The 16,765-nt window shown below is 38.2% G+C and overlaps 1 protein-coding gene across 2 annotated transcripts in view; it reads right to left on the bottom strand.

Moving 5' to 3' along the window:
• Positions 1–2,435: 2,435 nt before the first annotated feature.
• The window catches only part of GABRB3 (gamma-aminobutyric acid type A receptor subunit beta3), a 34,341-nt gene continuing 20,011 nt past the window's right edge, over positions 2,436–16,765 (bottom strand). For both annotated transcript variants that reach the window (XM_032441575.1, XM_032441573.1), the window contains exons 7-8: positions 15,469–15,713; positions 2,436–6,340 (exon numbers count right to left, since the gene is read on the bottom strand). In XM_032441575.1, coding sequence (XP_032297466.1) covers positions 5,990–6,340; positions 15,469–15,713 — 596 coding nt within the window. In that variant the 3' untranslated portion in view covers positions 2,436–5,989. The remainder of the gene's footprint in view (positions 6,341–15,468; positions 15,714–16,765) is intronic.

The following is a 16,765-nucleotide window of genomic DNA, read 5'->3' as shown; positions in this document are numbered from 1 at the left end:
TGCAGTTATATACAGTGCTTTTGTTGTCTCTTTATGCCATAGGATGGTGGCTGAAGCATTTGCCTGAAGGGTGCTCTGGGGAATGTCCTAGGGATTTCCATCCCAATCATTCTGCTGCTCCACCATGAGGAGCCATGAGCTCTTGGGCTGCCTGCAGTGGAGATTCATAGAATGATAAAATCATAAAAGTTGGAAAAGAACACTAAGATCACCTAGTCTAACTGTCAACCTATCATTCCTGTGTGCTGGTCCCTGCTCCCTCACTTGTTTGTGTATTTTGCACCAGACATCCCCAGAAGAACAAATCCAGAAAGATTTCACCACTGACAATTTTAAATACTTATGCATGTACCTACATTACTGGTGTTCTGGGCTGCAAACAGTTTTAAGAGTAGCCCTAGGCAGGAAGAATTATGTACCAAATTAGTTCTGTCCCTGTGGATCAAATGTATAACCTGCAGCAAAATTCGATCTCAGTTGTGCAGAGGGAGATACTTAATTGCCTGACAGCCTGTGATTTCCCCTTTTTTATCTTATTTTTCAAAAGATGGGAAAATAGGGTCTCTAGTGGCAGTGCTGGCATCTTAGACGGAGGGAACGTGAAGCAGCAGTTAGTTGTTAGACTAATACAGTGTCTTATCAGGGAAACAGTTTATAACAAGCAGAATGTGTTGCAGGTTTGTACAGCTGAGCAAGTCATTGCTTGGGAGCACACAGCTACAGGTTGGAGCTCCTGGTACTCCAGTGTGTGCGGTCAGCCCAGTGCAAGGGAAATGAAAACCATGATCTCTGATACTGGAGGACAGAGATGCCCAGATGTTTTGAGTTCAACTGGCTTAAAGCCTTTAGAAAAATCCCTATGCTCTGTCCTGGACTTCCAGGTATATGCATATAGAAAACATCAATACTGGAGAAGATAATGCAAACTCCAAGGTTAGAATATAAACTAAAATGCATTTAAAAAGCATATTAGAACAGATAACCTAAAGATTACTGTGATATATCACAGACTCTGAGTACACATGCTGTTTGCATCTGTGCCTCCTGCCAGCTAGGATAATAGCTACCTTATCTCCAGATATTTGCAGTGAGAGCAGTAACATCTGAAAGAAGCCAAGTGCTGGTGGTAAGCCGGGGGATATCTCACAGAGTTTAGCCTAAGGCTCCCTCTGTAGTCAAAGGAGAAAGATCAGTGCCTCCAAAGGGGGACTCAGGGCAGAAACCTGAGCAGCTTTGAGGAAGTCTGTCAGGGGAGGTCAGGTGAAAACTTGCCCTGGGCAGTTGCTTTCTGTATTTTCCTGTTTTCTAGAGGAGAATAATAATAATAATAATAATAATAATAAAGGAAAACACTATACTGATTTAAATTAGGCTGCACTGGTGGAACAAACGTATTTAGCAGCAGGACCTTGCAAAAGTTAAGAAAGCTGTCCAAAAATATTATCCTTCAGAAATATTATGCTTGCTTAAGCGTTAACTGAGATTCAGTTACTGTATGGATGATTTTAGGGACAATGGCTGTTCTTGTACTGTTGCATATTCCACCTGTGTGGATTGAGTTTTCAAGCATAGCAAATGATGTGGTGTGTAGGGTAAGTAGCCGAAGGACTTGACAAGGTCATGCCAAAGGAAGACGTGTGTCTGATTCAACAGATCATGCCCTCACAAGTAGGGCAAGTAGTTCATTTCATTCAGAAATGAAACACCCAGAATCTGAAATTAATCTGCTTAAAAGTTGGAATACATACCATTATCTACTACGAAATTTAAGCAAGCTTCTGACAGCTTGTTCCAACACAAGGCAAGGCTAACAGGTTTAAGGAAATCATGCTTTCTAAATCTCCATTCATCCTCAGAGGGTTCTTCACAGAATTTTTGTTTTGAGGGAAGGGGTTGGTGAACTGCTAACAACATGACTCAAAAAAACCCTCTTGGAATCTGCCTGTTTCCTGAACCTTCTGAAATAGCTTACTAACAGCTAGCAATAACAAGTGTGAGGAACACAATTAATAGTCCTGATACAGTTCTCATAGCTTGAGATTTTTTTGGTTCCTTTTTGAAATATTAATGACTTGATTAATAAAGCAAATAAATAGGACACCAGTGTTTTCTTTTGTCTCCTGAGCAGGTAGAGGTTGCATGTAAAGCAGAGAACAAATTTTCTGCTCGTACCAAGTAAACCTTGGTTAAAGATCTTGCCAGGTCAATGAATGTAGTTTTTCCCTCTTCTTTAATCTACCATAGAAAACACAAGGTGATATCATAGTTAAAAGCATAACAATTCTTTTTTTCTAAGTGCATGTCATCAGTTTGAAAAAACTTCCATCTATTTTTTTCTTTAAATTTGTGTAAGATTAACAAATACATGAAACATTAAAATTTAGCCAAGCCGTCATCATATTCATTTTATCCCCAGAAAAAAAAAAAGTAAGCAATTAATCTTTAAATCCTTTTTAATAAGTGAATATTCATTTATCAATATTTTCATAAAACATCTCTTCACCATTCCATTTTACTATTCTTTTTTTCCACTGTTGAAGAATACCAAAAATACATAGATGTGCCTTAAGCAAAAAAAGACTGAGCTTTAGTTTATCTTTACAATGGGGTGAAATCAACTTAGAGTTAAATCACAATAATATTTCTACTGCATATTGACCCTTTGGGCTATAACACAAATAGTTCCAGTTGGATTTTTTCTCCATCGCCTTTTACAAACAAATGATGTGTAAACGTTATTTATAGTTATTGTGAGTTAGAAATGAGTAAATTAGCTACGCAATACATTTCCCTGGTGCAATTTAGTTGGAATTATCATCTTTTAGTCTTAAAGCCACCTATAGTTAAAGTCATACGTTGCAGCTAGCATAAAGTGACAACAGCCAGAAAATGTGAGGTCAAGGCAAACACTGTTCTTAACACACGGCTGTGTGTGTGTCTGTGTGTAAGAAGAGGTGAGGGGACTGGAAGAAGGAAATTGGCAAAAAAAGGCACAAAAAATGTGTGTTAAGGATGAAGTGTTAACCTTAAGTGAGAATTTCCTGGCTTTTTTCAAGTCCAACCAAGACTTCAGTCCATTCACAGTCCAAGCTGCTTGTGCCCCATGGAGCTCGGCTGGGCTGATGGATATGGAACCTCATGAAAACCTGAAATGTGCAACTGCTCACTTTTTGCAATGAGAGGGAAGGTGGGAAGTATTGTTTCCTGAAGGGGGCTACAGTAAGACACTGCTCTCCAGTTGTGCAAGGGGGAAGAGACTCAGAGACTCAGCTCTCTTGACCATGTGGGGTGCTGAAAATGTACATTTCCTCTTTACTGAGATCAGTCTGTAATTTGTCCATTTACATAAAAATCCTGATTGAAGCCTCTGAAGCTTCTACAGAATACGGAGTACATACTTACATCACAAATAAACGCTCTTTTTGGTTGTGATAGAGCTCTGCCTGATCAGAGAATTTCTAGGAGCTGGAGCTTGAAGAAATGAGAGAACAGTGACTAAATCATGAGGGTGGGACCACTCTCTTCTTGAATTCCATTTTTCAGAATAGCTTTTTAGGCCACTAACAGAAGTACTTTCTCTAAGACCTTTCATTAGGGTAACTTTTCCAAAGCAAAGCCTACCATTTTTATGTTCTATTAAGATTGTATTTTTTGTTTAATTATATTTTGTTATTAAGGTAAAAGCTTGGGAGATATTATCAATGAATCTATTACATGTGTATTTGTGAAGGTGCTAATTGTTTTATTACTTTGATAGTAATGACAACAACACACTCTACAATCCCTTTGCAGTTAGAAGAAATATCAACTCATAATATGTTGCAGCTTAGCAATAGGAACTCATAATTAAAAGATGCTGAAAAACAAGTTTTTCTACTCCAGCTACATGGTTTCCTTCAAGGCTTCTCATACCAAACAGTTATTTGCAGCTGCAGTGCTTAAGAGCTGCAGCTACAGCCAGTTTGTGCCACTGCCAAGGATGCAGCAGGGCTGCAGTGCGGTCCTGCAGGCAAAGGCAGGGCAATGGGGATCTCACTGCGGCTCTGCCTCAAGGCAGTTGTAGGAGCATGTTGCTATTCAGTGAGCAGCCCTGAGAATGAGACTGCAACTTAGACTTTGCACCCTGCCTGTGCTGCAGTTCAGCAAAGTTTCTCAGCTCAGTTGCAGAGTCAAGGGTGGAAACAGCAACAGAATGAATGTACATGGCAGCAGCACGAATGTTCTACTCACATGTAATTACAGAACCGTGGCCTTCTCATCATCTTCCCATCTTGGTGCTTTTTTCTTGGTAGATTGATATCCATGGTTTTGTCCCATAGATGTCCCTAGCTAACTTAAAGTTTAAAGCTCTCTCTTTGACAACATTCCCCATTGACTTCCCCAGAAATCCTGCACATAGAGTCCATGGCCATGCCTAAATTCTTGTTTTAAATCTACTTATGCTACTGCACTTCTTGGTAGTTGTGAATGTGCATGATAGAAACATTGCTTACAAAAAATATATCTTCTTTTCTTTAAAAAGGTTTCTCTGATAAGTAACAAATTAAGTTTACAGATCTGAAATCGGCATATCTTGATGACTGCAATCTACTAGACTGAAAAAGTTGGAAACCTGCTTAGGGAATGAATGTGAATGAAAACCAAAGTGCTCAAATTTGCGTGAAGGGTGAGTCTGAACACAATCAATCCTGAAACAAAACATACTTTTTGCTGTCTTTTGTGATCTGTGACTGCAGGACATGAGCTTCATAAGCATAGATGTATATACGTTAAGTATATAAATAAAATATGAAAATACTCCATTACTGAATCAAAGTATCGGAAGTGCTCTATTTGCTCAATTCTAGAGAATAAAAAGTTGTAACATCACAGAAACAAAAATATGACATAGCATGCAGTCACAACAGCAAGCACAGGAAAGAAAAACATTGAGAAAATATACTTATATGCATATTATGCAAATATATTTTACATTAACATACAATGTTATAAGAATGTTAAACAATGTGAATGCATATTTAAAAAATGCTACAGCTAGGTGGTTTCATGTTGAAGTAGCAAATAACCTGAGACATCTTCTATGCTTTCACTGGAATAACAATCTTTAAATCTACAGCAGATGTAGAACACATTGACAGTAGTTGAAATCTCAGCTACATTACACTAAAAATGTCCTGTTCTCTTTCAAAATGACATGGCAGCTGGAACCAGTCCAAGGGGAGGAAAATGTGCTGCACATTTACAGTACTTACAAAAGATTCTTTTCACTGATGATGGACATTTAAAATGCTTGTTTGAAATATTATGAACATGTATACATCTCCAAAGACCTACAGCAACGCTCGTATGGTCAGCTTGCTTACTGCAGAAGAGAAAGCAAAAGACCATTAAAAACAGTGCCCATTCATGAGTGGGAAAAATGTGTTAGGTCATACAAAACCAAGAAATTTTAGCAAAGAGAAACAAGTTTGGCTTGATGAAATTGTTGTTCATGGTTCTGCAATACAAACAACTTACTTTAAACTTACCAGTGTAACTCTATCACTTTATGATTAGTGTGTATGGCAGCATTTACAAACAATGTTACTAAATACTGACTTTATACACCATTACAGCTGTTTGAAAATTTCTATGACCATCAAAGTTTTGAAGTGATAATATACAACACTTACGTTCTCAAGGCTTGCTTTGGCTGACACCTGCCTTTCAAATTAAAAAGTTCCTCGGAAGTGCAATTCTATGATACATTGTCCATAACCTCAGAATGAATGTGTACACGTATGTGTGCATACATATACTTTTGCTCTTCAGTGTGTGCTCATATATACACACGATTCTTTTCTGTACGTATCCACACATACATGAGTATTCTCTACATTGTAAAAGTTCATATATATATATATATTTTTACATATAAATATATATAAACTCTGCAGGCAAGTAGTACTTCACTTGTTATAATTGAAGTCCTTTAAAAAAGTTCAGTCACTCAGTTAACATAGTATAGCCAGTAAATTAAGTTGAAAAGAGAAAATGTGAATGGAAACACCATTCTTGACCATCTGTCGATGGCATTCACATCTGTTAGATCAGGAATTTTTATCTTCAGTTGTGAAGACCTTCTTCGTAAATGGCCCCTCTTGCTGTGGGAGCCTGTTCTGTCTGATGAACGCCTTCCAAGGCTTTCACGATGTGAGCTTTGTTTTCTGTACTGGATTCCTGAGTTGTCAAAGGATATCGTTGAATTTCTGGCATCCGTAACGCTGGTTGTGACCTCGTTGCTTGCGACCTCATTGTGAATTTCAAGAGATGTTAGCAGAATGTTTCCATGGGTGTCCACCTACAGGGCAAACGTGGGAATTTACATCGTTACAAAAGATTTGACATATAATAGCAGAGTGGGCGAATTTACATTTCCAAAATCATATGTATTTTCAGAAAGTAATATTCATGTTAAACATGGTAATATTAGGGAAAAAAAATAGAATATTCAGCTGCTTAAACTGAGACAGGTACTTACACACTGTTACAAACAGGGTTATCATACTACCAACTTCTAGTATAAAATCATATTTGGCAAAAGCAATCGTTTTACTCTCCATCTAAATTAGCTGTGCTTTAAAGGATGGAGTATTTCAGTGAAATCTCTGTACTGCTGGCAGTGGGAGAGAAGGTAAGGAGGGAAACTCTATCTATGACAACAGGAAATTAATTAAAACTAAAAAAGCTCTTTTTTTTTTTTTTTTTTTTTCATACGAACACCTCTCCTATGAAGAAAGGTTGAGGGATCTGGACTTGTTTAGCTCAGGGAAGAGAAGGCTCTGGGGAGACCTCATTGTGGCCTTCCAGTACTTGAAGGGAACATAAAAACAGGAGGGGGAAAGACTGTTTATGAGGATGGATAGTGATAGGACAAGGGGAAATGGTTTTAAACTAAGACAGGGGAGGTTCAGGTTAGATATTAGGAGGAAGTTTCTCACACAGAGGGTGGTGATGCACTGGAACAGGTTGCCCAAGGAGGTTGTGGGTGCCCATCCCTGGAGGCATTCAAGGCCAAGCTGGATGTGGCTCTGGGCAGCCTGGTCTGATGGTTGGTGACCTTGCACATAGCAGGGTGTTGAAACCAGGTGATCATTGCAGTCCTTTTCAACCCGGGCCATTCTTTGATTCTATGATTCTATTGAGGCTTTAGAAATAAAACCAAAGTGCAGGGGAAATCACAATAAGCCCTGGCCTGCTGAACTCCTTGTACGTTAGATTCACACACCTTTTTTACAGCTTTTCTCTTCAACTTTTCCTTCCATATACGTTTTTCTGATTTTCTAATGGTGACAATACATAATTATATATATATATATATTCTAGTTGGATAAGTAAGTGATCTTAAATAGGAATAACATTACTAAATGGAGGAAACAAGTAGCACTCCTTCCTTCAGCCTTCATCTCCAGCAGGAGGTGAGCATGGGGCTGAACACAGCTGAGGAATGTGATGCCATTACAGGAAATAAGAAGATTCAGATCCTTTTTTTGGCCTTAGTAAAATCTGGGCTTGATTCTACAGCCCCCTCCAAGTAACAACAGAATTGGGTATAGATCCCTCTGTTCAAAAAACTTTGATTTCCCAGGAGTGGGACTGACAGAAAGACTGGAGTGATGCCATATCAAGTAGCATCTGGTTGCTTCAGTGGTGGGGCACTGCAACCCTTTGCGTCATGCCCTGCATCCTGGAGAACAGGTGGAGAACAAAGCTGATGCAGGGGTCAGCTCCAACTTCCTACCAGCTTCTGGGAAAGGAAATAAACTACTCACTATAAGATAAATGCTTTGTGCTAAGTATTTTCAACTAGTTACCACTTGTGTGACTGAACAACGAATGCAGTTTCCCTCCCTAGTCAAAAATAAATTGTTACACATGGCATACACAGGATAATTTCCAGATCTATTTGCACAATTTATTCAGCTACAATTCAGCCTGTGATTTTGTTCATTACTACTGTTTTCTAAATTGTCACCTGATTTAGCTAGGTGGACTGTGTGGCACAGCTGAACATCTCATCCTGGAAGCATCAGTACAAAAGCAGTTGAGAAAACACAGCAGTATGGTCACGATCTATTGAAGTTCATACATCCATCAGATACCAAATCTGCTGGAAGCTTTGTGTGATTCAGAAAAAGCATGCACTGCTATGTATCTGTCCCTGTGCATTTGGCTTTTTTCAATCCTGTTCAATTTTTGGAAAATTTGTATTTATTTCATCAGTTATAGATATACATCTTATCTTTTCTCTGGAAAACATATTTATAGTCATATTTACATACTAATAATTCTTTGACAAGCTTCTTGCTAATGGATAAAAAACAAAACCCACATAATGCAATGAACAGCACATAGGTAAGAAGAAAAAAAATCCAACATATCTTGCTGTTGTAGGCAACAGTGCATAATGCTGATGAGCACCTATAAATAAAAGCAAACAATGTGAAACAGAACCACAAGGTGGAGAAGCCTCAGTGGTGATTAACAATTTATTTTTCCCCTGGCAGAAACCTGCTGGGTAGAAAAGTATGGGCTTGAGGTTTCTAGAAATGAGTACGTGCTATTGAGCAGGATGTGCAGCTGGGGAATACATGCAGCTGTACAATACAGCCATGGACACCATCACTGCTTAGAGTGATCTCTGATAGTCACGGATTCAATCTACACTGCACTGTTTGTTTTTTTCCCCACAGTCAGTACAAATTATGATCAGGATTTATAATACCATTGTGCAAAACATCCCTACAATTGGTAACTTAAGAAACTTAAAGTTACATCTCTTATCCAAGCCTCTACTCAGTACATGTCACACCCGTGTCCCATCTCCTCCCAGACTTTGACAAATGCTACTTAAAAGTTCCTTCAACTTCCTCAAAATGCCTCAGCAAGGAGTGTTTTACTGGGCCCCCCTCTGGACATACTGCCTTCTCTTTGCAGTCTCTACTCCCTTTTCTGTCTGCCACCTGCATATACAGAGACATTATCCAGTCCACAGGTGCTTTGTCTTTCCATTGAGACCTTGACTGTTTTAAGTGAGGCATCAGCTTGTACTCTGGAGGGTGTATCTCCAGTCTTCTCCTACACAGGGAATGTATTAATTTGATTCCACTTATTTCATTACACTGCACAGCCTGCTTCATCTTATCTGCCAACCTTGAATGCACCCCTAATGGAATTTCTGCCTCTGATCTCCCAGTGATACTAACACTTTTCACTGTTAGTCACTGCATCTATAAATCAAACCAGAGAAGTGGTCAGGAAAGCAGCAACACTCATGTAAAAGCTTTGTCTGAGCACAGAGTTACACCCTATGAAGTTGCAGGACGACATATATTTTCTGAAAATGTCCAAAAAACATTTTTGGAAACAGTTGTGAATTGCATCTCTTTGTTAGTAGAGTGAGATGAGGAAAGCAAACTCAAGGAAAGAGCAAATGGAGAGGTTTGCGGAAAGTGAAATCTCATATGCTTGAGACCCATTCCTGCAAACTGTATTGATTTCTTTTGAGGTTTTGGATAAACCTTCAAACTCTCAATAAAGTTACAGCACTATATCCTAATACTTTGTGGCAGTCTTAAGGTGATCTTGCAAAGTAGGAACACATAATACATGCAACACATTAAAAAGTATTAGCACATAAACATGACTTCTGAGTGATCTGAGTGATGATTTAAACGACTTTGACAAATGTACAGAAGCACTCTCAAGGAATTGAAAAGCACAGTGACAGGCTACCCTGTGCAAGCTGACTCAGATTTGTTTGAATATACATGTAAGGAAAAGTCCCACGTGAGTGCACACAAGTGTGGCGCAGTGGCTCAAAGGAAACTATTACTCTAGGTACAGATATAGATTGTGTAAAGCAGATGAACTGATTACAGACAAGTCTACACATGACAACCAAGACAAACATCTTTGATGAAACCTATGTTTTAGTCCTTATGAGCCTTATAAGATTTTATGACCTGGCTCAGAAATGTCACAGCATGTGCACTGGAAGTTCTCCTCAAAGTGTCTGCCCCCAGAAAATAAGCTTTGCTCCTGAATATTGTTATTAATTGGAGATGGCAACATTTGGTCAATTTCTCTTGCTCCTTATGATCATATTTTAACCTATAGATTTCACTTTCTTGTTCTCACTGGAGTCCCCAGGTCTCCTGTGATCTCTTTTCTGCCTGAACCATTTTCCCCATCTGCACTACTGCATTCCCATCTCATCCCAGAGCTGGTTGTTCCCATTGTCTCCCAGTGAGTCTACAAAGGTAGATGAAAACAGCTTAGTGCCAAATCATTAATCAGTTCTCTACTGAATAAGCATGGATCTAAATATGCAAAACTGATGCTCTTATTAAATTAAACACCATTCCTCCCACCTCTGAACAATTACAGCTCCTGTACCAGAAGGTGAATGGCACTCACATAACTCCATTTGGAAGGTGAGAAACATGAAATGCAGTGAAAAACAGATTCATTTTTGTAGGTTCACCATTTCTTAGCAATGGGGCAGTAGGCCTCTTCTCCCATGTAACCAGTGATAGGGTGAGAGGTAATGAGAGAACTCTGCTTCACCTATAGGCTCAATTAGGATAATACGTTGTAGATTTGAAACTTCTTTCACACCTGGAAACCCCACCGTTTACTTCTTACCTCTAGGCAACAACATGCTGACTTGTTTAGATGTTAAATACTATGTTTTAAAATTGATGAATGAAAAGAGCTGCTATTAAACATCTTCCTCTAATTAAGACTATTGGAAAACTTCAGTTTTATCATCAGTTTGAAAACACTTAACTAGGGTCAGGAAACTATGAAACACACTTGATTTACTGTGAGACAGCATCTGAAGTACTTCAAGTTTATTTATTTCTCTGTTTAATATTCCATCAGTTTTACTCCTTCTGTTCTTCCTCATAAGTCTTTCACTCTACTACCCAAAAATAAACAGTGGAAGCATTTTGCTTAAACTCCATAGGTACATTTAGGAGTTCATCAATCCCAAATTTTTAAATACCGTGTAAATATTTTACATTATATGAAGCAATATAAATGCAAATGGTGGGTTTAAATAACAGGAAGAAAAGCTGTCTCTTTATCAGTCTTGCACTGTTTTACATCAAAATTACCATTCAATAACATTACCCCACAAAATAGATCTCCTCTTAAAACTATGAAATAGAAATTACTTCTGGTAGTAATTGTAATCTAGCTACCTGATTGTCACCTGGTCTGGCTGGTGCAAACACAAGGGGTACACTACAGCTTTCACCTTCTTTAGTTATGTGTGAATGACTTTCTGACATGTCAGAGCAGTCCCTGACTGCTACCTGTGTTTCAGGCAATGCTAATTGACTACATTATGCCTCAGACATTTTAAAAATAATTTAAACTGCAAGCACAATAAAAATGATATTGTTGAGTATTCTCACTGAGTCTAAAAGTTAATACCTTACTTTATTAAAATTGCTTATATTAATTAAGTGGATGAAAATAAATGAAAGAGACAATTATGTTGCTGTCAGCATAGATGAAACTAGGGTAGCCAGCAGATCTGGGAAGATGGAAAGAACTTGAAAATAAAAGAAATTATGAAGAATAAGAAAAGTTAGAAAGTTGCATTCTAATATTACTGATAATCAAGTAAGGATGGAGGCTGACAATTATCCTTGTTGTATTTGAACTAGGTTTGTACACACATGATCCCTCAGTGCACGATGAATGTTATAAACACTACAGAACTAGGGCTCTTCTCACAGGAACTGTGTTTCTCACCCTTGAGAGATATTTTTCAAAACTTGGCACCTACTCATCACACTCACGCTTCAGAAATATCCCACTCTTCAAAACAGCACCAAAAAAAAAAAAAAAAAAAAAAAATCCATCCAGAAAAGATGAAGATGCACAGGAGAATACTGCCAGTTTTGCTATTCTTATATTTCCCGATTTAGACTGTGATAATTCTACCATAGGAGCCAAGACACTCATTCTCAGAAGAAAATCCCACTTGTGAGAACAGTTGCTACCATTCATGATGCTTTAAAAGCAATAAGTAGATGTAAAATGGCCTCAGCCTCCATTCTTAGTAGTGGCTGGTGGGCAGCATTGCCTTGGCCAACAATCAGAGTCTGAACTGAGAACCTCTGGAGCTAAAAAGCCATGCAGCAACTGCTGGCTATAAAGGCCTTTTTACAAAGGGTTTTGTATTATTTTGTTCAAAGAAAACTATTCCCATATGTCTGACAGCCACAGGGGGTTGAAGCTTGAATGAGCCTGTGTGATAGCTAGCTTCCTGATTGATACCTCCAGGCTGAACTTTTGGTCCCACCAAACTGAAAACATAAATTGCCACAGCATGAGCTAAGAAGAAGTATTTTTAGCAGGGGACTATAACAAATCATAACCTCTATGGATTGGCCCAGAAGGAGCAATGTCCAAAACACACGCTCACCAGCTGATTATGCCAGTAGCCTCTATCACAAGAGAAAACAAAAAGTGAGAACTGGATTGCCTTAGAGCTCTCTCATGCTGATTTAGTTGTAAATTAGGCTGTATCTGAGCCTTATTTAAAAGAAACAATTTATGTACTAAAACTGAAAATGCACAGAGAGCTACAAATGAAGCCTGAATCTGCCAACAGAAACAAGATAAACAGAATTGATCCATAACAATAGGGATCAATTTTCAAAGGAAAACAGGCCACCTGCTTTAACAGGCCATCTATTCTTTGCTGTCAATTTTTCCACAAACAGAAGACTTTAATTTAGGCGCTGATATCATAGGCAGAGAGAACTTTTATGAAAAATCAAGACCCAGTTTTTCCTAGAGTTTGTTCTTAAATATGAACAAATTGATTGAGGTTTCTAAGAAAGAGTTTTCAGAAGTCTACTATCATTTTTTTTTTTATTTCTGTGATTGTTTATTTGTTTGTTTTTTCCCAAGTCCCTGGAACTAGTAGTCTCAATCAATGGCAGAGAGCTCATGCGCATGGTTCATCATTACAAGCAAATGCAATGACAACCTAAACAGAAAGAGAGATCGACTTACAGTGGCAGTCTTAGAGACAAACTAAAAGTAATGTCTTTTTCCAGTTTTATATCTAACACCTTTTCAACCTTTGTTCACACATTTTTACAGTCACCACATAGTAGGGGTAGTGACAGTTGAGCCCTTCCCAGGACATCCATCCTAGCTCTAAAGCAAGAAGTAAGTGCCAAGCAGCAATTATTTCCATCACATCCACCAATTTTCAAGACTCACTTAATTTGAAGTTTGAACTCAATGCCTCTTCAGTGCCCCCTGAAGAGGTCTGAGTCAAGTTCACAAAGCTTTCAGGTAATCTTCCTTGGCAAACTCCAGCATGACCACCTGCCTGCCTACCTTGTTGGATGCTTATACAGCATAGTATCTTATGGGCAAAATCCAGAACTGTGGAAGCTGTGTTCCTGCTTCACGGTTGTGAACTCTGACTGTTCTTGATAAACTTTGTTCAATATATATTTTACCTGAGCTGCACATCCTAAAAGCAATTGAATCTCTGATCTGCTCCAAGCAATCTCTTCTGCCTTGGATTTGTTAGTTGTTTTATCAAAGGAGAAATTGAGAGCAGATATTCTATATTTGCTGAACGTGCATTTTCCACCTATTTCTTGTTCCAAAGGAAGACTTCTGATCGGATCTATTTACTGTCATTTCTGGGCATACATTGGCACTACTTCTCTTAAGAAAGTGAATCCAGCAATTGCAGTAAAGCTCTGTTGACTTCACCAGTTGAAGCTGACTACACTTCATTATTTATCATAGATGTGTTTAAATAGAAAATATTCACAGACAGCATGAAGTAGAAGTATACAGAGTTCCCTTTCACATCTGGAATTCCAAGTGACGAAGTAGCATACTGCTCTTTCAGTTCTGCTGTGCTGCTGGTGTCTTATGTTCAGTTCATGCTTGGCCAATATTAAACCAGCAAAAGATTCAGAACAGCACAAAGTATTTGCTTAGAATGGTTCGGAAAGAAAAGAAAAGATCCTAAGTTAAAAGAGATGTAGAAAGGTTAATGCATAAGTTATAACCAAGTCTGGTATATAAAAATGATGTGATGTGGGTATTAAAAAAACCCACAATACCTTTTTGTTCATTTAGGAACTTACACTGCTTCTGACAATACAGACTAATTGAACTCTTTATTGAAGAACAGTCAGGCATTGGACAGTATTGAGTGCATAATGAATTTTATAAATCATTTAAATGGATGAGATTCACTAGATGGTTTTCATTGGGAAAACAGAACCTTAGGGCATACATCTGCATCACCTGCTTGCAGCTAAAATCTTCTCTACTGCTTTCAGTTGTGATATTCTTTTCTTCTTCCATTAGCTTTCTTATTATTATCACTACTTATTTTTCCAGGAAAGGGAATTCAATCTTCCCACTAGCTTAGTCCTAAGCAATGCTGCCAACTGTGATGAGATCTTGGTTCCATAATAGAATGGACAAAAATGGATTTATTGCTTCAAAAAGTATTTCACATATATGAATGCCAATAATTACGTGGAGTTTTGCATTACAGTTATTATGGCAGACAGGATCACTAGAATAATAAAATACAGCTTGAAATGGCTTTGTGATACCAGTGTTTAATAAATAGGTAGTATTTTTGTCACAGCGAACTCTTCTAATCTATAGCTAATAGAAAAAATAAACTACAGCCTTACTCAACAGAACTGAATGAAAAAAGCCTCATTGGGAGCATTTCAGCCAAAATAATATGTTGTATTGGAACTGAAAGTTTGTTAATATCATATAGTGTTGGATATCTTGACTTTTTATTTCAAATGAGAAAAAGGGATATTTGGTGCACAGAGCAGTACTTAAGGGAAGGAAATGGGATGGAGTGTAATCAGCACTGACCATAGCAATACTATGATTCAGAAAGCCATCTGAAAGTTTCTCTGGGAAACATAATTTTCTGCTGGACTTCGCAAGCAGTGGATGATAGTGCTACACACTTTCAGCTCTGCTGACCAATTAGTTAGCATGAGCAGGACTAACGTTTTATCTGGTGGTCACTCCCATTCTAAATGCATCTGCTTGAAAGGAAGTGAGAAAAAGTATGCTCAGATCCCGGATTCCCTTGCATGAATACAAATTAAACTGTACTTGATTTAAGCATATAAGGGCCTTTGTAGGTCTGGGCCTTTAGTTTCAAGCTAGCTGCAGTAGCACTGTTTTCTTCTTATAGTTTCTTGTCATACAGATCATAGTCATTGCATGCTTAAATATATTCTTCTCTGTAGGTAATTGAATTCAAAAATGCTGAAGTTTGACCACAAAATGGATATGTGGTTGGTGATGGTTTAACACAGATTTTTGTTTATTCCATACAGTTAGCATTTGTGACAAAAGAAAGAAGAGACTATATATAAAGAATCCTACCCGGCTGCCTTCAAACCTTGAGCGATCATTGTTCGCCTTTGCTGTTTTTTCTGCGAGTTTCTTCTGCCTTTGAGGGCCTTTTCCGAAGAAAATGTAGTTGACAAAAGCATATTCAAGTAAGGCCAAGAAGACAAATACAAAGCAGCCCATAAGATACATGTCAATGGCTTTAACGTAGGGAATTTTAGGCAAAGTCTCTCGCAGATGTGTGTTGATTGTTGTCATAGTCAGCACGGTTGTAATTCCTAGACAAAGAAATAAAAGAGCACATATCTTACACATCCTTAGTGGATAATGCTTCTATTTTGCTTTCCTTTTTGGCCAAATTTCCCTTGTCAGTGCAAAGGAGCTTAAAAATTTGTGAAAGCAGTCTCTCAGGTGACAACACTACAAATGGAAGCAAAATTAAAGCTTGATGCATTACTCTTCTGTGACAACATTTCCTTCTATAGCTAGGGGAAATAGCCAACAAGGATCCCTGTTGCCACCAAAGTGAATTAATATAGCTTCAGAAAAGCCACTGTGGTTGTACTGAGAAACTCTTTGGGATGAACAAATTGACCTGTAACAGGAGGGAAAACATTCTGCAAAACACTAAACTGTGTGCTCTTCCAGCTCTGCACTAGCCACCAACACCAGAGACCATTTTTTAAAGCAATAATAATTAGGGATATGGATAGATAAAACCATGTGAACAAATTAAGGTAGAGGGACTGTAAAGACATTTATCACTCAGAGCTGAATTTCTAAGAATTAAGCACTTGATTGAAGTTAGTGCTGTAGGGTCCCTCTGGAGTAAGACAGAGAGAGAAAAAGTACCACTTTAGAGCAGTTCATCCCATCTACTTTAGACATCAATTTCAGGATCAGACAATGTAGCCAGGTCATGAAGAGGAATATGAGAGTCCTAGTTGTAGATCAGTAGTCTGATTTCTACATGGCTGGACAGAAGTGAGATGAGCAGTGAGAGACAGACAGGTACATGGATTTGAGGCAAGAAACAGCCAAGAAGGGAGAGAAGCATTTTTATAGTGATCTACTGGACAATAATGAAGTACCCAGAATATCTATTAGGTATGTCAAATACTAATTTATTTGAAGATGGACATAGCACCCGAGATATATTACCAGACCACTGTTTTGAAAGCCTGGTAAGAAAAGCAAATTTGTTGTCCATCTGCTTGAATTCACAAGAAATTGCAGGTTCTGTATCTGGAAATTTTATGGGAAACAAAAATCACAGAAGGCTGAAAACAGTGATTTTTGGAATAAGTTCACATTGGTAAAAGAGGTAAAC

The sequence above is a fragment of the Coturnix japonica genome, chromosome 1 (assembly GCF_001577835.2).
Source record: "Coturnix japonica isolate 7356 chromosome 1, Coturnix japonica 2.1, whole genome shotgun sequence".
Classification (NCBI taxonomy): Eukaryota; Metazoa; Chordata; class Aves; order Galliformes; family Phasianidae; genus Coturnix; species Coturnix japonica.
Note: the sequence above shows the minus strand (reverse complement) of the source record. Positions and strands in the feature narration are given on the sequence as shown.